Genomic DNA, 27,952 nt, shown 5'->3' on the forward strand with positions numbered 1-27,952 from the left:
TGGTTTTATTCATGTATTGCTGGATCCAATTTGCTAAATTTTGTTGAGGATTTTAGCATCTAAATTTATCAGGGATATTGGCCTATAATTTTCTTTCTTTTGTTGTCTTTGCCTGGTTTTGGATTCAGAATTATGCTTGCCTCATAAAAGGAACTTGGAAGTGTTCCTTCCTCCTGCATTTTTTGAAATAGCTTGAGAATGATAGGAGTCAATTCTTCTTTGAATGTTTGGTAGAATTCACCAGTGAAGCCATAGGGCCCAGGAGTTTTGTTTTTTGGGAAGTTTTTGATAACTGTTTCGATCTCTATTGTTGTAATCAGTCTGTTTAAGTTTTCTGATTCTTCCAGATTGATTTTTGGAAGGTGATATGTTTCAAGGAATTTGTCCATTTCACCTAGGCTGTTTGGTTTTTTGGCATACAGTTCTTCATACTATTTTCTTATGATATTTTGTATTTCTGTTGTGTCAGTTGTTATTTCTCTACTCTCATTTCTAATTTTATTTATTTGAATCCTCTCTCTTATTTTCTTGGTGAGTCTTGTTAAAGGTTCATCGATCTTGTTTACCTTTTCAAAGAACCAGCTCTTGGTTTCATTGATCCTCTGTATTGTTTCTTGAGCTTCTATGTCATTTATTTTCGCTCTGATCTTTATTATTTCCTTCCTTCTACTACCTCTGGGCTTTACTTGTTGTTCTTTTCCTAGTTCTTTTAGATGAAGAGTTCGGTTGTTTATTTGAGCTTATTCAAGCTTCTTAATGAATGCCTGTAGTGCTATGAACTTCCCTCTCAGGACTGCTTTTGCTGTGTCCCATAAATTTTGAGTTGTTGAATGCTCATTGTCATTTGTTTCTAGGAATTTTTTATTTTTTCTTTGATCTTACTCTTAATCCATTTGTTATTTAACAACCTGCTATTTAGTTTCCATGTGTTTGAATATTTTTCAGTTTTTCTGTTGTGGTTGATTTCTAGTTTTATGCTGTTGTGATCAGAAAAAATGCTTGATATGATTTCAATCTTCTTAAATTTGTTGAGACTACTTTTGTGTCCTAACATGTGGTCTATCCTAGAGAATGTACCATGAGCACTTGAAAAGAATGTATATTCTGCTGCCTTAGGACAAAAGGTTCTAAAGATATCTATTACATCAAGTTGACCTAGTGTATCCTGTAAGTCTGCTGTTTCTTTGTTAATTTTATTTCTTGAGGATCTATCTAGTGATGTTAGTGGGGTATTGAAATCTCCTACATATAGTATTGCTGTTGATCTCACCCTTTATATCCATCAAAGTCTGCTTTATATATTTAGGTGCTCCTATATTAGGTGCGTAGATATTTATAATGTTTATATCTTCCTGTTGGATTGCTCCCTTTATTATTATGTAGTGACCTTCTTTATCTCTTACTATAGTCTTTGTTTTAAAGTCCATTTTGTCTGATATAAGTATTGCTACCCCAGCTTTATTTCATTTCCATTTGCATAAAATATTTTTTCCATTCTTTCATCTTCAGTCTATGTGTATCTTCTGTTTTGAGTTGTGTTCCTTGTAGTCAGCATATGTATGGGTCATGTTTTCTTATCCAAGCAGCTACCCTATGTCTTTTGATTGGATCATTTAATCCATTTACATTTAAGGTTATTATTGATATGTAGTTGTTTATTGCCATTTTATTCTCTAAAGCTGTATTCCTCTTTTGGTATATTCTTTTCCCACTTTGGTCTGTTTACAACAGGCCACTTAACATTTCCTGCAGCATTGCTTTGGTTGTTATGAATTCCTTGAGTTATTTTTTTAATCTGGGAAGCTTTTTATTTCTCTTTCAATTTTAAATGATAGCCTTGCTGGATAAAGTAGTCTTGGTTGTAGGCTCTTGTTCTGCATTACTCTGAATATTTCTTGCCATTCCCTTTTGGCCTCAAGTGTTTCTGTTGAGAAGTCAGATGTCATCCTTATGGGGGCTCCTTTGTAGGTGATAACTTTCTTTTCTCTAGCAGCTTTTAATATTTTATCTTTATCAATTAGCTTTGGTATTTTAATTATGATGTGTCTTGGTGTAGGTCTTTTGGGGTTTCTTTTTAATGGAGTTCTCTCTGCTTCTTGAACTTTTGAGACCTTCTTTGCATTGATTTAGGGAAGATACAGCTATGATTTGATTGAATAAAGTTTCTATCCCTTGTTCTTTCTTTTCTTCTTCAGGAACTCCTATGATATGGATGTTACTTCTCTTTATATTGTCACAGAGCTCTCTCAGAGTTTCCTCAGACTTTTTGAGTCTCTTTTCTTTTTTCTGCTCTGCTTTTGTGCCTTTGTTCATCTTGTCTTTCAATTCACTGACTCGATGCTCAGCTTCATCCATCCTGCTTTTAATTCCTTCCATTGTGGTCTTCATTTCTGATATTGTATTTGTCACCTCCATCTTAATCTTTTTTAATATTTCAATGTCCTTTTTTATACTTGCTATCTCTTTATTTAGGTGTTTGTAATGACCATCCATTGTTGTTCTAAGATCCCTAAGCATCCTAACAATCATTATTCTAAACTCTGCATCTGGCAGTTTGGTTATTTCCATATCACTCTGTTCCTTTTCTGGAGATTTCTCTTGTGATTTCAATTGGATTGCACTTCTCTGTCTTCTCATTATGTCTGTGTGTTTGGGTGTGTTGTTTTTAGGGCTGGTTGAGTCTAGGTTTGGTGTTGTCTGCCTCCAATTTTCAGTTCTGTTATTTTTAGGTCTTTTTGGGTTGGCATCAGCTCTTATTTGTAATCCACTTTCAGATTTAGGTTGCTTTGAAGTCTTGATTTGTTTGTTTTCTTCTCACTTGTAGTCTTGTTTACTGATCTCAGCAGGGGGCTTATTTGAAATTGTATCCAGGAATGTGGTGGGTGTAACCTGAGACTCTGAAGGCTTTATCTGCCAGTTACTCTCTCTGGGGGTGGGGTTCTTTCTCCCCTTCAGTAGAGGGAGGTGTATCTCAGATCTCCATGGAGACCTGAGTTTCTGCCCCTCCTCCCCACTTCTTGTTTTCAGCTGTGTCTTGTTCTGCTGATTGGAACTGGAGAGATGTCTGGAGATATATCATCTGGAAGCACTTTAGTCTTGTGTTATGTGGAAGGATCAACCCCTCCCCCAGCTCCTCCAGCACTGATTAAGTCAGCTTCTCAAGTCCTCCCATGCATTCCTCTGCCAGTCACTGTCTGTCTTTCTCTCCCCCCTTTCCTTTTGGAATATAAACCTGCCCTTTCAACACACCTCATTCCCAGGTCCCCAGGCAAGTGGTTGTGGGTGATATTTACTACTCTTTTCCTTGGAATGAGAGCCCTTCTGGGCTCTCAGCCTCACATCCCCTTTGTTCTTGTAATCAGGGGAGACTCACCACTTCTCAGTGCTCCCTACCAGGCTCACTGTGGCTTCTTATTTGCTACTTGGTTTTGGAGAGCTGGTCTTGTAGTGCAGAGTTGGTTTTTCACGTTGATTGTTCCTAAATTAATTTGTAATCCAGTTTGGTGGTGTGAGCTGGGAGTCTGTGCATCTGCCTACTCTGCTGCCATCTTCAGGTCTCTCTCCCCATCCAACTTTAAGCCAGCTTGAAACTAACACATTTAATTTAATCATGTAGGATAACATAAAATTCAATGGTATGGTATTGTAGTGTTCAAATATTATAATGGCATACTGACCATCAACCAAATGGCATTCTAAACTGGATATAACATCTGTCTTTTATTGATTTAATTTCATTCTACTGACTTAGATGGCCAAGAACAGTCTTTTAACCAGAATTAGAAGGCTATCGCACTGCACTCTACCTTGGTCAAATATTAATTGAACATGTAGGCATGAGTTTATTTCTGATTTATCTATTCTATCTCCTTGATCTACAATTCTGTTTTTATGCCGTCATTGCTGTTTTGTTTAGTATAGCCTTGTAGTAAAGATTGATTTCAGGTAGAAAAATTTCTCCAACTTTGTTCTTCTTTCTCAAGATTGCTTAGCTATACTGGGTCTTTTGTAGTTCTACATAAACTTTTGGATTATTTGTTTTAATTCTGTAAAATATGCCATTGGTATTTTAATAAGATCTATGTTGAATCTATAGATTCCTTTGGGTAGTATGGACATTTTAACAGTGTTTATTCTTCCTAACTATGAGGATATAATATGCTTTCATTTGTTTCTATTTTTTTCTGTTTCTTATAAAGTACAAGTTTTTTTTTACCTCCTGTTTTATATGTATTTCTAGGTATTTTTTTTCTATTGTAAATGGGATTGTTTTCTCAGTTTCCCTTTCTTCTAGTTTATTATGGATGCATAAAATTGAACTGATTTCTTGACATTAATTTTATATCCTGCCTCTTTACTAAAATCATTTATCAGCTGTAGAAATTTTTTCATGGAATCTTTAGGAATCTCATCAGCCTGGGATGCAGAGGACCCAGGTTCACAGCCTTGAGGTCACCGACTTGAACGCGAGCTCATCCAGCTTGAACACATGCTCCCAACTTTAGCATGAGGTCACCAAATTGAGTGTGGGATTATAGGTGTGATCCCATGGTCTCCGGCTTGAACATAAAGGTTACTGACTTGAAGGCTAAGGTTACTGGCTTGAGTCCAAGGTTGCTGGCTTGAGCAATGGCTCATTCACTCCACTGGAGTCCCCCAGTCAAGGCATATATGGGAAAGCAATCAGTTAACAACTAAGCTGCCACAGCAAAAAATTGATGCTTCTCATCTCTATCCCTTCCTATCTATCTGTCCCTATCTACTCCTCTCTCTCACACACAAAAAAAGGTGTGTCCTCTCCAAATAAAGACAAACCTACACCTTCGTTTTCTATGGCTAGCACTACTAGTACTGTGTTGAATAAGAGTGGTGGAAGTAGACATCCATATCTTCATACCTTGTTCTTGATCTTTAGGTAAGTGCATTTAGTTTTTCCATATTGAGAACGTTAGCTATTGATTTGTCATATATAGCTTTTATTATGTTGAGATATGTCCCCTCTATTCTCACATTGTTGAGAGGTTTTCCTAAATGGGTGCTGATTTTGCAAATGTATTTTTCTGCATTTATTGATATAATCACATAACTTTTATTCATTATTCTGTTTATGTGGTGGGTCACATTGATTTGTATATATTGAACCAAAATTGCATACCAAGAATAAATCCCACTTGACCATGGTGTATTACTTAATTTTTTGTTAATTTTTGTTAACAATTTTTATGTCTATGTTCATCAGAAATATTAGCCTATAATTTCCTTTATTTGTAGTATCTTTATCTGGTTTTATAATTAAAATAGTGCTGACCTCATAAAATAAAATTGATAGTCCTTGTATCTGTTTAAATTTTTTAGAATAGTTTAAGAAAATATTTGTTATTTTTACTTTGTATGTTTGGTAATATTTACTTGTGAGGCCATCCAGTCCAAAACATTGGATTGTCAACAGTTTTTTTAATTGCTGGGGGGAGGTTGGGTGGTAGGAAGTAGAGTAGGGTGTGAAAGGGATAAATGATGCTGGACAGAGACTTGACTTGGGGTAATGAACAAACACTACAGAGTACAGATAATATGTTATAAAATTGTGGATCTGAAACATTCATAGTTTTGTTAACCAATATCACTTCAAAAATTTAGTAAAAAGGAAAACACTTTTTTTAAAATAGTTTTTTGATTGCTCCTTTGATTTGGTTGGACGTAATTGTTTTGTTTAAATTTTTAGTTTCTTCATAATTCAGTCTTAAAAGATTGTATATTTCCAGTATTTTTTCAATTTCTTAAAGGTTTTTAATTTGGTAGTATATTGTTTTTCTTTTTTTAATTTTTATTAATTTTAATTTATTGTGCTATCATGGATTCAAGTGTCCCACTCAATATAACACCTTCACCCCCAATGCTGTGTCCCCCATTACACCCCATTTGACCCCTCCCTATTATTTCCTCTCCCCTTCCCTCTGGGATTTGCTGCCCTTTTATCTGTATCTGTGTTATGTATATATAATATAACTAATCTCATAACCTTCCCTGATCTCATCCCTTCATCCCCCTTCCCTCTGACAGCTGTCCCTATGCTGCCTATGACCTCAACTCTGCCTCTATTCCATTCCTCAATTACCTTTGTTCATTAGGTTCCATATATAGTAAGATCATATGATATTTGTCCTTCTCTACCTGGCTTAGTTGATTTAGCATAATAATCTCCAGGTCTATCCATGCTGTAGCAAAAGGTAAGATTTCCTTCTTTTTTGTGGTCTCGTAATATGCCATTGTGTATAAGCATTAAAGCTCTTTAATCCACTCATCCACTCATAGACACTTGGGCTGTTTCCAGATCTTGGCTATTGTAAACAATGCTGCAATAAACATGAGAATGCATATCTTCTTTTGAATCAGTGATTTGGTATTCTTAGGATATATTCTTAAAAGTGAGATAGCTGGGTCAAAAGGCAGTTCCATTTTTAATTTTTTGCGGAAACTCCATACAGTTTTCCACAGTGGTTGCACAAGTCTGCATTCCCACCAGCAGTGCAGACCCTCGCCAGCACTTACTGTGTATTGATTTGTAAATGAGTGCCATTCTGACAGGTGTGAGATTGTATCTCATTGTGGTTTTATCACAACATTTAGTGTGATATTAGCTCATGGTTTGTCATATATGGCCATTATTATGTTGATGTACATTTTCTTCTATTTTAATTTTATTGAGGATTTTAAGCATAAAAGGATGTTGTATCTTATCGAATTCTTTTTCTGCATCTATTGATAAGATTATATAATTTTGTTCTGTGTTTTATTGATGTGTTGTATTACATTGATTGGTTCCTGTATGTTGAACCAGCTTTGTGCTCCTGGAATGAATCATACTTGATCGTGATGTATTTTTGTTTAAAATGTTTTTGTATTTGATTTGCTAGTATTTTGTTTAGGATTTTTGATTCTGTATTAATTAGAGAAATTGGTCTGTATTTTTTCTGTTATATTTGCCAGGTTTTTGCATGAGAATTATGTTGGTGTCTTAAAATGTTTTGGGAAGTATTGGTACTTCTTCTATATTTTTGGAAGACTTTGAGAAGAATAGGTACAAATTTTTCTTTGAAAGCTTGGTAAAATTCACTAGTGTAGCCATCTGGTCCTGGATTTTAGGTTTGGGGAGGTTTTTGATAGTTGTTTCTATTTCCTCTCTGCTTATAGGTCTATTTAGGTTTCCTATTTCTTCATGACTCAGTCTAGGAAGATTGTATAGTTCTAAGAATTTATCCATTTCCTCTAGATTGTTGAAATTGGTGGCATATAATCTTTCATAATACTATAATATGATCCTTTGTATATCTATGATGTCTATGGTGATTTCTCCTCTTTCATTTTGGATTTTGTTCATATGAGTCCTTCCTCTTTTTTCCTTAGTGAGTCTAGCCAGAGGTCTGTCAATTTTATTGATATTTTAAAAGAACCACCCCTTTGTTGTATTAAATTTTTTATAGTTATTTCTTCTATTTTATTTAGATCTGCTCTAATTTGTAATATTTCCTTTCTTCTGTTGACTTTGGGTTGCCTTTGTTCTTCTTTTTCTACTTCCTTAAGGTGTGATTTTAGATTGTTTACTTGAGATCTCCCTTTTTTCTTGATATAAGCCTCTAATGATATCTATTTCCCTCTTATTATTGCTTTTGCAGCATCCCAGAAATTTTGATACATCGTGTTATTGTTTTCATTTGTCTGTATACATCATTTGATCTCTGCTTTATTTCCTTTTTGACCCAGTCATTTTTTTAGAAGTATGATGTTTAATACTCACATTTTTGTGGGTGTCTTACCTCCTTTTTATAATTGACTTTTAATTTCAAAGCCTTATGATAAGAAAATATGCTTGCTGTAATTTCAATTTGTCTACATTTATTGATGTTAGTTTTATGGCTCAACATATGGTCTATTCTTTGGAATGTTTCATGCACACTGGAGAAGAATGTATAATCTGACATTTGAGATGAAATGTCCCATAAATGTCTATTATGTCTATTTGGTCCAGTGTGTCTTTTAAAGCTGATATTTCTTTGTTGATTTTGTGTTTAGATGATCTATATAAAGCCACTAATGTTGTGCTGAAACCTCCAAGTATGATCATGTTTTTGTCTGTTTCTATTTTTAGGTCAGTTAGTATATGTCTTATACATGTTGGTGCTCCCTGGTTCAGTGCATATATATTAAGAAGTGCTATGTCTTCTTGACACAGTGTCCCTTTTCTTATTATGAAGTGTACATCTTTGTCTCTGGTTACCTTTGTTGTATTAAAGTCAGCATTGTCAGATATGAGTATGGTTATACTTGTTTTTTTTTATATTATTTGCTTGGAGAATCATTTTACAACCCTTAACTTTAAATCTACTTTTGTCCTTGAAGCTTAGTTGTGTCTTTGAAAGCAGCATATGTCTGGGTTTTGCCTTTAGGTCCTATCTACTACTCTGTGCCTTTTTATTGGTTAGTTCAATCCATTCACATTTAGGATAATTATTGACACTTGAGGATTTCTTATAAGCATTTTACGTTTTGTTTCCCAGTAGCTCTGTGTCTTATTTGATTATTCTTTTTTTTGTTTGTTTCTGTTAGTTTTGTTTAGTGGTATTACAAATTTTTTTCTGTTTATTCTTTTTTCAAACTGTGTGTTTCAATAGTGGCTTTTTTGTGGATGGTTGCCTTTAGGTTATTAGGAGAAAAATGTTTATATATACAAAAGTCAATTGTCTTATGAGTGCTTCTGCACTCCATCTTCCTTTGTTACTGTAAGCCTTTATCTCCCCTTTTATGTTATTGTCAAAGATTATCCTTGTTTTTATTGTGACCTTGTTGGAGCTTTTGCTTGTAGTGTTGATTTGTTTTGTTTTTGTGTCTGGTTGAATAACCCCCTTGAGTATTTTCTGCAGTGCAGATTTTCTGGTGATAAATTCCCTCACCTACTGTATGTCTAAAAATGTTTTATTTCTCATTCATATTTGAAGGAAGACTTTGATGGATATAGTATTCTTGACTGGTAATTTCTCTCTTTCAGTTTTGAATGTTTGGGTCCACTCACTTTTGGTTTGTAGAGTTTCATCTGAGAAATCTGATCATAAACTAATGGGTTTTATATATTTATACACACACACATATTTATTTATATATATATATTTCTTTTTTTCTTTTTTCTAACTTCCTAAAGGATTCTTTCTTTGTAGTTGATTTTTGACAATTTTATTATGATTGCCTTGGAGTGGGTCTGTTTGGGTATGATAACTCAACATTCTGTTTGCTTCTTGGATTCAAGGGTCTAACTCTTTCCATAGACTTGGGAAGTTCTCATCAATTATTTGTTTGAATAGAATCTCCATTTCCTTCTTCCTCCTTTCTTCTTTTGATATACCCATAATTCTTATATTACTCTTTCTGATGGAGTCAGACAATTCTTGTAGAGCTCTCCCAATTCTTTTAAATTCATGAGTCTCTCTCCTCTTCTCTCTGTACTATCTCTAGTTTCCTGTATTTGATGTCACTGATTCTTTACTTTATCTGCCTTGTTCTGTTACCTAAACATGTTACCTCAGTCTTCAATTCATGTATTGAGTTCTTCATGTGATTGGAATTTTTTTCTGGTAAATTTTTATTTTCTTACTGAACTATGTTTGTGTTTTGTGTAGACACTGTATTTGATGCCTTATTCCTTGTTGGCATTTGAAAGTGGTTTTGTTACAAGCCCTAACAACTAAAAAAATAAAAAAATAAAATAAAAATATGATAAATATTAAAAATTTATGACAAGTGAAGAAAAAACAGAAAAAATATCAAAATCAAATAAAAACAGCAAAAACAAAGTACCCACAAAAAATAAAAATAAAAAATATTTAAAAATTAAGAAAATAAAATTCAAAACTGAAAAAAAGATAAAAAGGAATTAAAAGAATAAAAAGTACAAAAGGGGTAAAAAAGGAAAAGTAAATTTCAATTTTAAGAGGTTTCTTCCAGTAAGTGTCACTATATTACAACTTTTAGCTCTGTGAAGTTCCTATATCATCCTCTACTGAGATGTTTCTGTGGCAATGATGTAGGTGAGGCTGCAATAGTGTTGATGGATGGGGCATGTTGTGAGGGCTTTATGGCTTTAGTCTTACAGCTTTGGTTTTACAGTTTTAGCTTTCTAGCTTTACAGCTGTAGCAATCGTATTCTCTGGCATCTGAGCACTTCTTCCCATGTCTCATTAGATCTGGCGACTGGACATGGAGCACATCTCTTTTTCAGGGGAAAAAAAAGTGGCTCTGTAGAGCTAGCTATAGGCTTGTCTCTGCCACTTTCCATACTGTGAGGTGGCATCTGGGAGGCTAGGGGGCCACATTTTAGCTTTCTCTGTCTCTACTGAGTGAGGGCTGCAGGCCAATTGTGAGAACACTGGCCATAATCCTATGCTCTGTCTACTTTGGTTTATTTCCCCCTCTTCCCCTCCATGTCACTGCTACTTCTGGCAGAATAAGACCCAGTCACTCCTAGTTTCTCTCTCCATACTCCTCAGACAAAATCCGGAGCTCCTGAGCTTCCCTCCTTCTTATAGTTTAGTAGAGAAAAAAACCCTGTCACTCCAAGTTTGTTTCCTCTCCTCTCCAAAGGCCTCCACAAATGCATTTTATCTTCCACCCTTTTTTCACCCCATCCCACTTTTAGTTCATTCAGTGCGTGCTTCTTTCAGGCATCTCTGCGAGCCCAGCTTTGGTTCCTTTGTTGCATTATACTTGTTCAATTTGTTGTAATTTTAAAGGGGGGGATCAGGAGTATCTCTCACACTGCCATTACTCTGATATCATTTCTCTCTTTTAAACATTTATTCTAATATTGACTTTATAGTGATGAATTCCTTCAACCTTTTTGGGTTGTTTTTGTTTTTTGGGGGTTTTTTTGAGGGGGGTCTGGAAATCTCTTTATTGCTTTTTAAATTTAATTTAATGTGTTTTTTCCCTTTTTCAATTTAAAATGAAAACCTTGCAGGATAGAGTAGTCTTGATTGCAGATCCTTGCTTTTCATCACTATGAATATTCTTTAACTGCCATGGTTGACACATGGGGATTTTAATTTTTTATCACTTACAGTATGGTTATAATGAATAGATGTGCATTCTTTTAAACACAGAGACCTTCTAGTTTTCAAAAGTATTTTTTTGTTTCAATATTGCCTAACTGGTAAAAAGTATTTGACATAAAAATGTATAACTTTGGGGGTAAAATGGCATTCCAACGTTTATGTTGTTCTCCATGAAACTTTTTTTTGTATTTTTTTTGTATTTTTCTGAAACTGGAAATGGGGAGAGACAGTCAGACAGACTCCCGCATGCGCCCAACCGGGATCCACCCGGCACGCCCACCAGGGGCGACGCTCTGCCCACCAGGGGGCGATGCTCTGCCCCTCTGGGGCGTCGTTCTGCCACGACCAGAGCCACTCTAGCGCCTGGGGCGGAGGCCAAGGAGCCATCCCCAGCGCCCGGGCCATCTCTGCTCCAATGGAGCCTAGGCTGCGGGAGGGGAAGAGAGAGACAGAGAGGAAGGAGGGGGGGTGGAGAAGCAAATGGGCGCTTCTCCTATGTGCCCTGGCCGGGAATCGTACCCGGGTCCACCACACGCCAGGCTGATGCTCTACCACTGAGCCAACCAGCCAGGGCCTTCATGAAACTTTTGATTATGATTTTTTTGGCAGGTTTGTGTGTGAGACTGTTAACACATCCCTTTAGTTGATAGCACAATAGTATGTAAGTCCGTATAATATCTATTATAAAAGATAAACTATAAAATGTGAAGCTCCTTATTTGGGGCCCATGGAATGTTCTATGTTTAAAATTGACAATATTTAGGTAATTCAGTAATTCATAGGGGTTTTTTTTCTTCTGTAGTTTTTGGGGCAGTATAGCTGCTAGAGAATTTCTTAGTGTTAAAGATATAGAAGAACTACTGGGAAATGATGAACTTTTTGACCAATTAGAACAAGAAACCATAGATAGAGTTAAACTGCCTCCCAATAACCTGGATGCAGTATCAGATTGTGAAGAACTTGATGAAAATAAGTTAGAAAGCACTCTTCCTCAAGATGTTCCTGGTCAATTAGAACTACATTCTAGTGCCTTAGAAGACATTCCATATCTACACACACACACACACAAAAAACATAGAGTTGCCGAAGAGTGACTAGAAAAAACTAAACAAAAAGTTTTGCAGCAGTACATTACAGAACAATAATGTATCTGCACTGAAATAAAAAATGACTCAACATTTGAAAAATAAACCACCTGCTGATATATTTGAAGAATTTTTTGATGAAATTCTTTTTGCTAAGCTACATAATAACCCAAAGTATAAGGTATGCAAGACAAAACAACAAACATAATTTTGACCTTTCAACAAATTGCCTTAGAAAGTTTACTGGAATATTTTTGTTATCTGGATACCATTCCTTACCACAGGAAAAATTATACTGGTGTAAAGATGAAGATATGAATCTTACCTGTGTTAGAAACTGTATGCCAAAGCACAGGTTTTTAGAAATAAAACGAAACTTGCATTACAACAACAATAGTTCCATAGTTGCCATGGAAAAGAAAGATTAACTTTTTTAAATTTGGCCTCTGATTGACAAATTGAATTCAAATTTTAAAAAGTTCAAAATATTTGCTCAAAAGCTTTCAGTTGATGAGCAAGTGGTAAGATATTATGGACACCACTTCTTTTTTTTAATAAATTTTTATTAATGTTAATGGGATGACATTAATAAATCAGGGTACATATATTCGAAGAGAACATGTCTAGGTTATCTTGTCATTAAATTATGTTGCATACCCCTCGCCCAGAGTCAGATTGTCCTCCGTCACCCTCTATCTAGTTTTCTCTGTGCCCCTCCCCCTCCCCCTAACTCTCTCCCTCCCTCCCTCCTGCATCCTCTCTCCCCCCATCCCTGGTAACCACCACACTCTTGTCCATGTCTCTTAGTCTCGTTTTTATGTTCCACCAATGTATGGAATCATGTAGTTCTTGTTTTTTTCTGATTTACTTATTTCACTCCGTATAATGTTATCAAGATCCCACCATTTTTCTGTAAATGATCTGATGTCATCATTTCTTATGGCTGAGTAGTATTCCATAGTGTATATGTGCCACATCTTCTTTATCCAGTCTTCTATTGAAGGGCTTTTTGGTTGTTTCCATGTCTTGGCCACTGTGAACAGTGCTGCAATGAACATGGGGCTACATGTGTCTTTACGTATCAATGTTTCTGAGGTGTTGGGGTATATACCCAGTAGAGGGATTGCTGGGTCATAAGGTAGTTCTATTTTCAGTTTTTTGAGGAACCACCATACTTTCCTCCATAATGGTTGTACTACTTTACAGTCCCACCAACAGTGGATGAGAGTTCCCTTTTCTCCGCAGCCTCTCCAACATTTGCTATTACCCGTCTTGTTGATAATAGCTAATCTAACAGGGACACCACTTCTTGAAACAATTTTTAAGAGGAAAGCCGATCAGGTTTGGTTTCAAACAATGGGCCATGTGCTGCTCTGAATCTGGGTATTGTTTTCATATGGATATTTATGAAGGAAAATGTTAAGAACAACAAGTTGTGAGTGGTGTAGGAGCCTCTATAATAATGAAGATGACTTCTTTTCTGCAGTATCCATCAGAATATGAAGTATTTTTGAACAACTTCTTTACCAGCTTTGAATTATTATTGAGCTTGAAAGAATGTAATATAAAGGTGACAGGAACAGCATGGTATAATAGAATGAATAAGTGTCCCTTGAAATTTGATAGCATTATGAAAAAAGAAAAACATGGAGCATATGATTACTGTTATGATAAAAATAATGACATTTTTGCATTGATTTGGAATGACAATAACTGTGTCAAAGTTATGTCAAATTATTTAGGAGTTTCTCTACCTTTAGAGAAAGTGAAAAGATATTCTAAGAAAGAAAAGAAAGAATGTCGAGTGGATAGACCACACATTGTAGGGCAATATAACAAATATATGGGTGGTGTTGACAAGCTGGACTAGAATGTCCAAAAATATCACAACAAATTTAGAGGGAAGAAGTGGTATTTTCCTCTTTTTACCAATGCCATTGATGTTGCTGTTGTTAACACCCATGCTCTCTATAATGCTTCAAATGAAAGCATCTCATTATTAGACTTTAGATACAACATTGCAAGAACATATATGAAGAAAGACTCATTATCCAATCCTAAAGTCACCAGAAGACCCAGTTCAAGCATGACAAGGAGAAGCCATGTACCTGAAGGTGTTAGATTTTATTCAATTGGACATGTATTGGAAAGGACCTGTGAAGGAAAGCAAAGGAAATGTGCTGTCTGTAGAAATGGCACAAATGTGCACAAACAGTGTAGAAAATGTAATATTGGAGTACATGTCGGATGTTTTCCTGTTTGACATAGAGCCCGAGTTTGTCTTGTGTGTGTAATATTGGCCGTGCTGTTAAAATTTTTGAGACAGAATGTTCCATGAGTCCCAAATGGGTATTAATAAAAAAATTATTAAAACCAACTAATTTTTTTTTCAAATACAGACCCATAAATTCCATTTCCTAATTCCATTTTCAAACAAAATACATCAAAAAATCATAACTACAAACTTAGCATCTCTAATGGGTTTTAATGACAATCTCACCTGGCCTGAAATGTTTCTGTTGAAGAAATAGCTTATAGATGCCTTTCTAGGTAATTGTCTTTCTTTTGCTGCTTAAGATTCTGTCATTGCCTTTTTAATGAGAGACAGACAGACAGGGAATGACAGACAGGAAAAGAGTGAGACAAGAAGCCTCAACTCATAGTTGCAGCACTTTAGTTGTTTATTGATTGTTTTCTCATATGTGCATTAACCAGGGGTCTCCAGCTGAGCCAGTGACCCCCTTGCTCAAGCCAGTGACCTTGGGCTTTAAGCCATTGATGTCTATATGATCCCACACTCAAGCAAGTGACCCCGTGCTCAAGCTGGTGAGCCTGCACTCAAGCTGAATGAGCTTATGCTTAAGTGGGTGACTTCAGGATTTCAAATCTGGGTCCTCAGTGTCCCAGGTTGATGCTTTTTTCACTGTACCACCACCTGGTCAGGCTAACTTTGCCATTTTAATTGTAATATGTTGATGTGGTCCTCTTTGGGTTCATCTTGTTTGGGATTCTCTGCACTTTTTTGGATTTGTGTGTCTTTTTTCTTCCCACGTTATGGGAGTTTTTATTCATTATTTTTCAAATTGGTTCTCAATCTTTTTCTCTCTCTCTCTTGTTCTTGTACCCCAATGATGCAGATGTTGTTACACTTGATGTTGTGCCAGAGGTCCTTAACCTATTCTAATTTTTTGAATTCTTTTTTTCCTATTCTTTTTGTGCTGTTATGATTGTGGTTTTTGCTACTTTATCTTTCAATTCACTGGTTCTATTCTCTGATTCATCTAAGCTGCTCTTCATTGCTTCTAGCATATTCTTCATTTTGTTGTATTCTTTATTTCTCATTAGTTCTCTTTAATCTTTTTATGTTCTTTTTTATGATTGCTATCTCTTTTTGTTGAAGTTTTTTCTGAGTTCATTCATTCCTCACATAAGTATCTTGAGAATAATTAAACCATTGTTTTGAACTCTGTTTGCTTTCTTCCATTTCATTTAGTTCTTTTTCTGGAGATTTATCCTGTTCTTTCATTTGGGACATGTTTTTATTTCCCAATTTTCACTCTCTCTGTATTTGTTTGTGTGTATTAGGTAGAATCACTATGCTTTCCAGGCTCTGTATGACATCCTTATGTAGCAGGTGTTTTTTGCAGTCTCCATTGTGGTGCAGTCTCCATGATCACCTAAGCTATGTGCTCCAGGAATGACCTGTGTTTGTGTTATATGGACTCTCTTGTTGTAGTTGTGTCTTGGTTGCCATTGACTCATGTATCGGTGGAGTTTAGCCTCAGGTTGCCTGACTGTATTTACTTTTACTTCTGTGTTCAAGATGCTATCTGTGTGTGTTTGGGGGGGGGGAGGTGGACCCATTAAGCAGAATTTGCCACAGCAGTTTTTGGTTCCTGCTGAGATCTCCTTTTGGATGTGCCATTTGTGGAGGTAATCAGGTCATGCTTTGTTGCAGTCTGAAGCCAGCCACCATTTCTTTTTCTTTTTGGTTTTATTGTCTCCTGAGATGTTCTCCAGTGCTGGTCAATGTCAGATGTTGCTTGTGGCTGCTTCTGAATTACTTGTTAAGATGTACAATGTGATCCACTGTTGGTGGCTCCCTCTGCTAAGCCTAGCTAGATGTGTGTGGGAGGGGTTTTGCTGCACATGAAGTCTGGCTTTCATCAGTAATAAGCCTATGGCAATTCAGCAAAAGGTTAAGGCTCCCTGAGATTTGTTTATTCCTGCTAGTTGCCTGTGAGGCTCAGTCACTGAAAGAGCCTCTGGCATTAAGTGAGTTGCATTGCATAAGGCAGATTCTTAGTGAGTCACCAGGTTGATACAGATTTAAACTACATGTCAGTTTGGATTTATAACTCAGCAATAGTCTCAGGGTACACCAAGGCCAACGAACACTCATCTAGGGCCTTTGGACATTTATGATGTGGTGGAGACTCAGGGAGTAGTCAGGGGTAGGCCGATAGAGTTTATCAGGTTAAAACAATTTAATACTTGGCCATAGGGAATGAAGACTGCACAGAAATGTTAGCATCAGTTAGGGAACATGGTAGGGGGTGGTGGCCCTTGTTCTATAGTCACACAACTCAGTCTTTCCCTGAGTGTCTCTGACACTCTTCTGAGTATGCCTAGACTTCCTTGGGAGCTTTCCAAGAAAGACTGCAACCCAGACCCAAACTGGCAACAGTCATCAGACTCCTCCACAGTGTGCAACTTGGAAGTGCAGAGCCACAGAAAGTCAGGAACATGGGGCTAGTGTATTTCCCAAGGCCGATGCTATGGAGGGACAGTTCTGGTCAAGTGCATGGAGAAAAACACTCCTGGCCCTAAAGTCACTCCACTCAGCCTCTCCCTATGCATTTCTGTCACCCTGTGAGTCTGCCTGGACCTCGTCAAAAACCTTTCAAGATATACTACAATGCAGGTCCAGGCTGGTTGGCCACAGCTAGCTGATTTCTTCAGAGTTAGGAGTGTGGGTGCTGTGTTATCTCCCCAAACTGATGTTGTGTGGAGGGGAGTGTTTGACCCAGAAAAAAATGGTATCTGTGAGTTGGGTGGAAGAGGCACTCAGCAAAGATACATTGGCAGCTATTTCCCCAAGCCTCTCCTTGAATCACACAACCCAATCTCTCCCTGTATGACTCTTTTGTTTTGTGCCATTGTCCCTATGCCAGAGCTCAGAATGAGTGCATAAGATTTTATGCATTGGTTTGTAAAAGGATTCTTGGTAATGATAAAATTATTTTCTTTGTGGAGATGCTTTTAAGACTGACTAATTTAATATTTGTAGAAATGTTATAGTCATAGTACATAGCAAACACGTGTTTATTAGATATTAAATAAGTAAAACAATTCCAATAAAATAGCTGTAACCGCGCGCGCGCGCGCACACACACACACACACACAAAAGTGGATACCTTGCTTTCTAGTATTCTCCTGTTTCACTGATGAATAAAATCCTTGCTAATTGTCACAGCCAGATGTTATGCATGCTCCTCTTCTTGGTTTTGGTGTTCTGAACTGGGAAGCCTAGTATAAGGTTGAGACTCCTTGCTCCTAAGGTTGGGGGAGACCTCTGATGCTGAAATATACCTCCAGATTTTTAGCTGCTGCACATGGATGTGGGGCCAGCCCTTATAGAATCTCCACCATTCCTACCAGTCCTGACATGGCTTTTTCATCATTATAAGACTTCTGTTCAACCAGTTTTCAGTTGTTTATTCAGGTTAATTGTTCTATAATTTACTTGTAATGCTGACTTGGTCCTAAGAGAAGTTCAGTGTAACTTTCACCTACTCTTATGCCATCTTGGATACTCTCTAGTTATTCATTATAAATGCAATCATACAATCTGTCTTTTTGTGTCTGGATTATTTAACTCACCTTTTTTTTCATGGGTCATGTAATATATATCAGAACTTCATTTCCTTTTTTAATATTGCATTGTGTGTATATATTATATGTCTTAGTCCATTCAGCTACTATTACAAAACACTATAGAGTGTGTGTCATATAGAAACAGAAATATAGCCTGACCAGGTGGTGGCACAGTGGATAGAGCGTCAGACTGGGATGCGGAAAGACACAGGTTCGAGACCCCGAGGTCGCCAGCTTGAGCGCGGGCTCATCTGGCTTGAGCAAAGAGCTCACCAGCTTGGACCCAAGGTCGCTGGCTCCAGCAGGGGGTTGCTCGGTCTGCTGAAGGCCCATGGTCAAGGCACATGTGAGAAAGCAATCAATGAACAACTAAGAAGTCGCAACTTGCAACGAGAAACTGATGATTGATGCTTCTCATCTCTCTCCGTTCCTGTCTGTCTGTCCCTGTCTATCTCTGCCTCTGTAAAAAAAAAAAAAAAAAGAAAGAAAAAAAAAAGAAACAGAAATATATTTCTCCCAGTTCTGGATGCTATATTTCTGAGATCAGAGTGCCAGCATGGATGGGTTCTGGTGAAGTCCTTTCCTTAGGTTGTTTTGCATTATTAAGAATATTTTATGCTTTTAGCATATGTTTACACACACATAAATGATATAAATGTTTTGAATATTTTCTTTTAAAATATTAATGTTTACTCTTTGCATCCATGCAGAGATTGCTTCCATTTTTTAGAGATTTCTATTGCATAATCATCAGTTTCAGAACTCAAAAGGATTATTAAAATTGTTGAGCCCTTTGCAACAACATGGATGGACTTAGAGCTATTATGCTAAGTGAAATAAGCCAGACAGAGAAAGACAAATATCATATGATCTCACTTATATGTGGAATCTAATGAACAAAGTGAACTGAGGAACAAAATAGAGGCAGAGGATAGATCACAGGGACCAGAGGGGCAGTGGTTGGAAGGAGGGGGAATGAGGGGATGGGATCAGAGAAGGCAAAGGGATTCATGAAATTATATATACATAATACAGAGATATAGATAGCAAGATGGCAAATCCTAGAGGGAAAGGGGAGAGTGTTGAAGGGAGGGGGGCAAGGGAGGTGTGGGGGGAGACACAGGAGTAGAGGGTGAGAGAGTTGTACTCGTTGGGACACTTAAATCCATGTAAATACAATAAATTAAAATCAATAAAAAAACTGTTGGACCCCCTCAAAGGTAGAGAGCATGATGTAGCTTGCTTGATAATTTCCAAACATAATGTTGTCTGGAGCTGTTCTGTGGATATCTGATATAAGAACCAAATAAAATGTCCAAGTAATCACAAAGAGTTTTCAATATCAAAATAATCCTGTTAGGAGCTGGCCTCCTTTCTGGTAGGAGAAGTAATAAAAAGATAATTTTTCTTTGACTGTCTGAAGGATTATTATAACCTGCCTACATAGTAATGAAAACATTGCTTGGCAAGCAGATTCCTGAATTTTCTTGGAGATTTTTGCCATTCTTCTTAGATGGGTTGTTTAGGACTTCAAATTTACAACCATCAGGGCATCAGTATATAATGAAAAATTTGAAAATCAGAGTGTAGAAGTACTTTCATTAAACTTTGGCTTATCAAATTGTGGCAAGTGGAGTTTAGGTGATCTTGAGTACAAGATATATATATATATATATATATTGGAGACCCATTCACATGAATGCAAAAACAAGCAAACAAACAAACAGAAACCCTGATTCTTAGGTCTCAATATTACGGGAAAGGAGGTATTTTGAATGTGTAAAACATTGTACCACATGCCATTAGGTCAGTTAGTCACATTGTCAGTAACAGCTGAGACTATAGGGAAAAAACCCTAAATTTATTTGACAATAATCCACTATAAGCCTTCAGTTCCCCTTAGACTTTTGCATATGCGTGTTCTTGAACCTCTTACTACCTGTGTTTTCTTTAAGTATTTCATCTAAGCTGTAATTATTTTCCCCTCTTGGGTTTCTATACACTCAGAAGAGATCAGGAAGGCTAGTGTTAGAGTGATTTATGTGTCCCACCAAAACCTCTCTACATGTGGATGAATCTTTTTTTTTTTTTTTATTGTGACAGAGTCAGAGAGAGAAATAGAGAGAGGGACAGAGAGGGAGATCAGAAGCATTAGTTCTTTGTTGTGGTACCTTAGTTGTTCATTGATTGCTTTCTCATATGTGCCTTGACCAGAGGGCAACAGCAGACCGAGTGACCCCTTGCTCAAGCCAGTGACCTTGGGTTCAAGCTGGTAAGCCCACGCTCAAACCAGATGAGCCCACGCTCAAGCCAGTGACTTTGGGGTTTCAAACCTGGGTCTTTTGTGTCCCAGACTTATACTATCCACTGTGTCACCACCTGGTCAGGCCATGTGGATGAATCTTATCTGGCACTTACGGGCAGGGAAATAAAAACATCTGTTCTTTATATATATTCAGATTTAGAAGTAACACTTAAGAGTGCATGGAATTGAACCAAAAGGTTTTACTCACAAAGTCATATTGGCCTCCTTTCTGCACTGTAAACCAAACCCAAATCTATTAGTTCATTTTTTATGCCATTTCCTTCAGCAAGTCTGGATAGAATAGTGACTTGAGTATCCAAATTTAACAGGGCCATAGGAGTTTGATTTTCTCCTGTCACCAAAATTTCCCAGCATATTCAGACAGGTGCATATGACTCTTGATTTCCATTAGGGATAGGGAGTCCTCAGCCTTCATCCTATAACCACTTCCCTAATCTCTCATTAAAAGCGATAAGACAATTTATCACATATTTGAATTGTACATTTACTACTAATTCTTATAAATTACCCTCAAATTCCATTAATAAGCTGGTAAGGTCTTCATTCTTCTTCTTACAGAAAATCATGTCTCTTTCAGCATTTTATCCTTATTTCTACAAGTATCAAGAACTGTGAAGATTATGTTACCCTATTTGTGCATTAACAAGTTAGCAAGTTATAGTTTCTATAGAAGAAGACAGGGAACTTCTGGGTAGTAGAGGCCCTCAATAGGAACATAGAATAGGGCAGGGGTCAGGAACCTTTTTAGCTGAGAGAGCCATGAACGCCACATATTTTAAAATGTAATTATGTGACAGTCATACAACAACTTGTGTACATTACGCATTATCCAATAAAAATTTGGTGTTGTCCTGGAGGACAGCTGTGATTGGCTCCAGCCACTGCAACCATGAACATGAGTGGTAGGAAATGAATGGATTGTAATACATGAGAATGTTTTATATTTTTAACATTATTATTTTTTTATTAAAGATTTGTCTGTGAGCCAGATGCAGCCATCAAAAGAGCCACATCTGGCTCATGAGCCATAGGTTCCTGACCCCTGCACACAGTACGTGATAAACACAGTACACAGTAAGGATAGAATCAGCAATTCTGGTTAATCAATAGGCAGGGTAGATATCTCAAAAGTAAACTATTTCCCTTGCCCTTTTGTCTGTTATAAGACAAGAAGTTTCCCTTCCTGACTTCCTCATTCTTGTATGTTTCTACTTGTACGTATCAATAAATATCCATAGGGACTGGGGATCAGGGCTGTTCTCATGAAATCTGTATAGGAATTGTAAGGCGGTCTCCCCTAGGTCCCTCAGTGCCCTCCATCAGGTCTCCCAAGTACTTTTTGTATCTGCAATATTGGGTTAGAGACAAAGGATAGTTTATTATTCACAGTAACAGTATTAACCTGAATATCAGCATTTATACGCAGAGAGCCTGAGTCTCACTTTGCACTGGGTGATATATAATGGTCATATGACAACTACACGTAATGTAAGTTGCATTACAAGAATGGGAGCCTAGTTTACAAAACTCAAACCTTTATAATGGGTAGTAAGCATCCCTTCCCTTGGCTTTTGAAAGAGTTATTTTTATTATACTGAAATAAGCATTTCTTCCCTTTGCTCCAGAGTGAATCACTCAATCTTCCATACTCTAAGCAAACCTGCTCTTTACTTCAGAGATAGATACTATCTCTATCTGCTAAAGTTGCTTGCTATTCAAACACCTTTAAAAACACAGCTTAGAAGAGACTAGTTAGTGCCTTTCTTTCAAGATGTACAGAAACATATCAGACAAATGCACAATTGTCTTCCAACAATCTGAGTAAAATTATTGGTAATGTGCCAGTTTCAGGCTCATAAGATAATGGCAAGTTTTTCTCTGACATAAACTATCACCTAATGTGTGTAGTACCTCCCCTTGTTTAACTGATCAATAAATATTTTCAAATTTCACATGTGTGGGTGGTTTGGTATTTAATATTTATTTATTTTATCATTTCAAATATTGAAGTTTGTAGCCTAATCTCATTCTAGTCCAAGATGTATATGATTTTGAAATAGAGGTTTGCATATTTTCATATATTAAGATTTATCAAACTTTTCCCTCAATACTAGTGTATTTTTTGCCAGTAAGCAAAAATGTTCCTTATTTCCACAAGTAAAAATATATTCTCTTCCATTTGATTTTTAAAATTTTATAAATGTTGCATTCCAAAATTAGATAGTTTTTCCATCTACAATTTATTTTGTGTGTAAAGTGTGATGACGGAGCTCAAGTAAATTTTGTCCTAAGAAAAAAGAAACAGATTAATTCAGTACCAGTTATTGAATAAATACCTTTCCTCATTTTCTAAAATGTCACTTGGATTGTGATTAGTTTCCTACATGCAAATCTGTTTCCAGGTTCCTCTTACTTCACTAACATATTTGACCTTGATTTTTTAATTCTTGCACTTCATACAAACTACTTTCCAGAACTGCAAGTAATACTGTTAAAATATAAGACAAATCATGTCATGCTTCTGCTGAAAATACTTGAGTGGCTTCCCATAACAGTGTAAAACCCAAATTCATTCTAGTTACCTTCAAGGTTCCAAGGTATCAGCTTCTCCCAGATCCCCATCACCTCTCTGAACTCACTTCCTGGTATTCTCTACCTTACTCACTCAGCTTCAGCCATGATAGCATCCTCAGTGTTTTTAGAACAGGGCAGACCGACCACAAGTGCCTTGGGATATCAGCACTCACTGTCCCTCTACCTGGAATGCTCCTTCCCCAGACACAGGGTCAGTTCTCTCGTTGAGTACCTTTAGGTGGGTACTCGAAGGCCATTTTCTCAGGAAGGCCTGCTCTGCCCTTCCAATTTATCAAACTTCAGACTCCAGTGTGGAATTTCCTTCCCCATTTCTTGCTTCCCTTTTCTTCTTAACACTTATCACTTTGAAAATACTTTATATTTACTAACAGTATCTTGGATATCGTCTGCCACACTAAAATGAAAGTTCCATGAGGGTAAAATTATTTATATTTCTTTTGTTCACTAACATACCATAAGTGTCTGTGCCTACAAGACAGCCTGGCAGAGAGCCTACCTGTAGTAACTATTGGTGGGAGAAAATAAAATAAAAAATTGTGGTCCAAGTAAGCCTAAAGGGGAGCTAGGCAGTTTTCGCTGGGTCTTGCCACAAAATTACACACATAAATGCACCCAAGGCACAACTGGACATTTTATTAGAGAGAAGCAGGAAAGCTGGGAGCATGGCCAACTTGAGAGAGGATTCTGATTCTATAATAGGCTGAGGCCCTCTTCAGACCCAGCTGCTTGTATTCTTGTAGGATCCTTGTTGAGCCTTAAATGTTAGTTTACTGTTTTGTTTTGACATGATCTAGAAATAAGATTTTTTTAAATATGAAACCTTCCATTGTCAAAGAAACTAATTTAAACATAGAAAGCAATAAAAACATGAACACCAAACAAAGCAAGACAGCTGATTGAAATTGGCCAATGGGTGACCTACAGGTGTTTACCAGAATAAATTGACTGCTGTATGAAGAAATACTAACTCCTGCCATGGTACAGTGGCTTGCTTGTGTAATTCCTGAGGTAAACATCTTCAGATAATGTTTGGTAGAGAAGGAAGAGGAAATACCACCTTCTTTCAACTCCTGGAATCTCCCTGCCTCTCTCCCAACATGTTATGCATGGAGTTTGGGAGACCCGAGCAGTAAGGAGTCCTCAGAACACTTCCATTTGAGGCAGTTGTATATTTCAGTGAAGTGTGCAGTAGGTAAATCAGAGAGAGGATTTTGAAGGGAATGTCCCTTGCAGGAGTGCAGAAAGGCAGTGGGGGGGAGAATAGAAGGATGTAGACTCATGTGTTAAGATATATCTCTGAGAAACTTTACTGTGGTTACTTCAACCACTTGCCACCAACCACGAACCTCTATGTGATAATATAAAGTTAAGGACTTAAGTTATACTAAGCCTGACTGTTCCATGCATCTTCCATCACTTCCACAAACTTCCATTACTGTTCCCCTGTGCTTGGGGTGAACAAGACAGACCAGGAGGTCCCTGAGAAGAGTCAACAGTGACCCAATTTATTGGGATATAGCCAACAAATGGTGCTTCTGGGGGCAGGAAGCCTCAATTTGGTGGGGTACTAGGTGAAGCCACCTGTGGTTTCAGAAAGCTATTGAGAGAGCCATGGTCTGTCATGCCCCATGCCTTGGATATTAACAGTACACTCAATGTTCTGATGTCTCTCCTCTGTAGAAAATCAAGGTACAGTCCAGGGGGAAGAACAATGAAGGGACTGATGTATCTGGGTTCAGCTAGGTTTCATTTCTGTGGATAAAATACTTCCCAAAAGCAAGGTGGCGCATTTCTTCACTTCTGAGAGCCCCACTGACCCATTCCCCATAGGAATACTTTCTACAGTATAGGGTAAAGGAGCCAAAACCTTCAGGTCCAAGGTTTACTTCACCTGGGTCCTCTGGGAAGTGTAAGGCAACCCACAGTCGCATGCCTACGTGTGCAATGGTAGTGCATTTAGCCTGAAAGTTTGGGGTTCTGCTTTGTAGTTGTGGTATGACTTCCCTGAAATAAAAGTTTTAGGTATAAACTTGGCTCCTGCTTAACCCTTGAGTCATCCCTGTCAAAATATGCATTTAAGGAATGCCCAGTCCATCTGGTTTCACTGACAATTGCCACATCTTTTGTTTACAGAACCAGGGACAGCAATGTAGATACTGTCAGAAGTCCAACTTTTCCTTGGGCTTCTGCATCTCACATGGACCCCACTCCCCACAACTCTTTTTCTGTATTTTCACTCCCTTGTTCAGTCTTTCTTGATAATAATTCCTCCTTTGTCCTTTGTCAGTGTCCCTGTCCCTCTGGCCTCTCACACATGCATAGACCCTCCCTTTGAGTATTTGTTACCTCTCCCCAAATCCCTGCTAACTTTGTCTTTCTCCTGCTTCTTCTGGGCCTCTTCTAAGCTTCTTTGTGCCCTTCTCTACTCACCTTATTCTGTCTGCCTGTCTCGAAGCCCCAACATCTCCCTCTCCCTCTGTTGTTCTTCACCTCCACCCAGTTGGGTGCCCCCCCCCTCCTAAGACATCCCTCCTCCCAGGAGCTTCTCTGTTTCTGGCCCATCCCCACCTCTTCCTAAGCAGTCGCCTCCCTTTCACCTCTCAGCACAGTCCATGTCTAGTTCCTTCTCCTCCCCACTCCCCAGACCAGGACGCCTAAGCCCTATTCCGTTCTCAGCTGATGATCATGACACTAGCCGAACTTAATCACAGCCTGAATTTACAGCTGTCCTTCCTTTCATGCCCCATCCGCCAAACATACCCATTCTGTTCAACATGATAAAGTCCTTACACACAGCACGTCATGTCCACATACATTTGTATTTTTCAGAAGAAATCAACAGTTATGATGGCAACGATGTGGGTTAGTAGGGACTCTATAGCTTTCTACACATTGAAAAGTTACATTTTTTGTGTGTCTCCAAATCATACATGTGCCTCCACAAAATGTGGCAAAATTGTACCCTAACAGTTAGGACTTTTTCACCAAATCATAGACATAGATATGAAAATCATCATCAAACTTGATGAAATACACAGAGGGTTTAGCTTTGACTTGGTGAATTACCTTGCCTGTCCTTTTGGAACCATCTTCTTTGGTATATTCCACATGTTTACCTATCAGGCCATCTACAACTCCTTCTGGCTCCCTCTCTGCTGAAGGAGACTCAGTGGACTCTGGCATGATACGGAGGTCTCCTTCTTTATAATCATCTAGAAGCTGGTACATGTACAAGACAGGATCTTTCTCATAGGTAATGTAAAACCAGGCTTTCATGATTGGTGCTTGGGCTAAGACCATCCCTCTCCATTCATCCTTAGAACCATGCTCACCCTCAAACATATGTTCCACAGCTTTACCAATTATAGTATTTGCAAGGCGCACATCTCTGACTCTAGAAAATGGCACCTTATCAGGAAGGATTTTAAGCTTTAAAATCCTTTCATCTTTGTGAAGTTCCAGTCCATAGACACAGTCAATTCCATCATACTTCACCAGGTAAAGAGAGGGATTTATAGGCACCTGATCCAGAACAGTTCCTTTCCACTGGGTGATGGGCTCATCGCCTTCCTTCCATCCGTGTGAAATTCTGCATCCCACGATATTCCTGCGGGGCTCGGATGAAGGTCTGCCCCTTTGTTTCTTTTGAGAGGTTTTTTTCTTCCTCATATTTGCAGATCCGGTGTGAAGATTGACAGTTTCTCTGGTTTCCTGACTCCCAGCTACTTTTTTGTGGGGGGTCTTCATACCTGCAGAGGGAGGAAAGAGGCTAGGGAGAAATATTTAGTGTATTATAGCATGAAAATATTTTTCTCTATCGCAAAGTCCCTGGGCACCATGTAAACTGCTGCCAAAATTATTCAGATACGTCCAGCAGGAATACTGGTTATCAAGACATACTGGATGCTTGCCTGCAGCGCCCTCCCTCCAGGCTCCTTTGGCTGCGCTGGAGTTTTAGATAAGTGGTGGTTGTTTTGATTGAGGCCCCTGCAACAGGGATCAGAATCTTTTGCATAATTTCTGATCCAGTGTTGCTATTCAAGAGTCCCCACACCAAACACAAATATTCACCATTTCTTACATCCCACTCCATCTCTCCATTTCCACTAATGTAGTCCGCATGTCTCCCGCCCATCACGGTCTGCTCTTCATACCTCTTGCTTCCCGTAATGACGCCTTCTGCCTGGTGTTCAACTCTCTTTTCTTCGTCTCCTTCCTGTTCATCCCCATTTTCCCGCTGGGTGCCCACAACAATCCTCTTTCCCTTTCTGTCCGCCTTTGTACACCATCCAGGTGCTATTTGTCTCCCCCCGCCTCCCATCCCTAGTCTCCAAGTTACTCGTCTCAGTCTCTCTTATGTCCCATCCCAGAACCGACCCCAACTGTCCTGCCTACACAAACCAACCCCCATTCTCCAGTTTTCTAGCCCAATGCCGACCTCCCCACGTCTGGGGATCGCGGGCTTCACGTGCCCAAACAGAGGACACTTCACTGCTGCCTTTGCGGTGCGCCTGTGGCGAAAGTGGTTCGGCAGGCGCGGAGCCAGGAGCTTGTAAAAGCTGCTTGGGGTGGATCCGTAAACCAGGAGCGCGTCTGGGAGGGCTGCCTGGTAGGCGAAGAGGATGGCGGCTGCCTCTCCAGCACTGTGTCCAGGGGTCCTCTGCCTCCCAGTCTGCAGCGGAGGGCCCAGTGCCACATCGGGATCCCACCAGCCGCTAATGCTGCAGCAGTCTCCTCCCTCTTTCCGTAGCGCAGCTTCCTGCCAGGAGAGAGGCCTCCCCTTCCTGCCAAACAACGTGCGCCCCCTCCCCCAACTCTCACGCCCACCTCGGCCTTGGGCTTGGGAAGGGTTTCTTGGCTGCCGTACCCGCCCCTTTCCAAAATTAAGAGCAGCTTAGCCCACAACCCCACTCACTAATCACCTAGTGTTCGTTTCTCCAGTTCGGGGCCCCTGGCTCCCCACCCCCAC

General features: G+C 38.4%; 1 protein-coding gene across 3 annotated transcripts; it reads right to left on the reverse strand.

Annotated features, from left to right (window-relative positions):
* Positions 1-22,630: 22,630 nt before the first annotated feature.
* On the reverse strand, positions 22,631-27,716 carry LOC136317196 (spindlin-2). 3 transcript variants are annotated; one of them, XR_010727847.1, is made up of 3 exons: positions 27,422-27,716; positions 24,875-26,752; positions 22,638-23,773 (listed from the first exon to the last, which is right to left on the reverse strand). XR_010727847.1 is itself a non-coding variant. In XM_066249818.1 (2 exons), the coding sequence occupies exon 2, from the start codon at positions 26,728-26,730 to the stop codon at positions 25,954-25,956; it is 777 nt and encodes a 258-aa protein (XP_066105915.1). In that variant the 5' UTR covers positions 26,731-26,732; positions 27,422-27,716; the 3' UTR covers positions 22,631-25,953. The 3 variants fall into 3 exon arrangements, 2 of the variants coding, with proteins under 2 accessions (XP_066105915.1, XP_066105914.1); XM_066249818.1 differs by having other exon boundaries at positions 22,631-26,732; XM_066249817.1 differs by having other exon boundaries at positions 22,633-26,752.
* Positions 27,717-27,952: the final 236 nt, after the last annotated feature.

This window comes from Saccopteryx bilineata, chromosome X, assembly GCF_036850765.1.
Source record: "Saccopteryx bilineata isolate mSacBil1 chromosome X, mSacBil1_pri_phased_curated, whole genome shotgun sequence".
NCBI classification, from domain to species: domain Eukaryota; kingdom Metazoa; phylum Chordata; class Mammalia; order Chiroptera; family Emballonuridae; genus Saccopteryx; species Saccopteryx bilineata.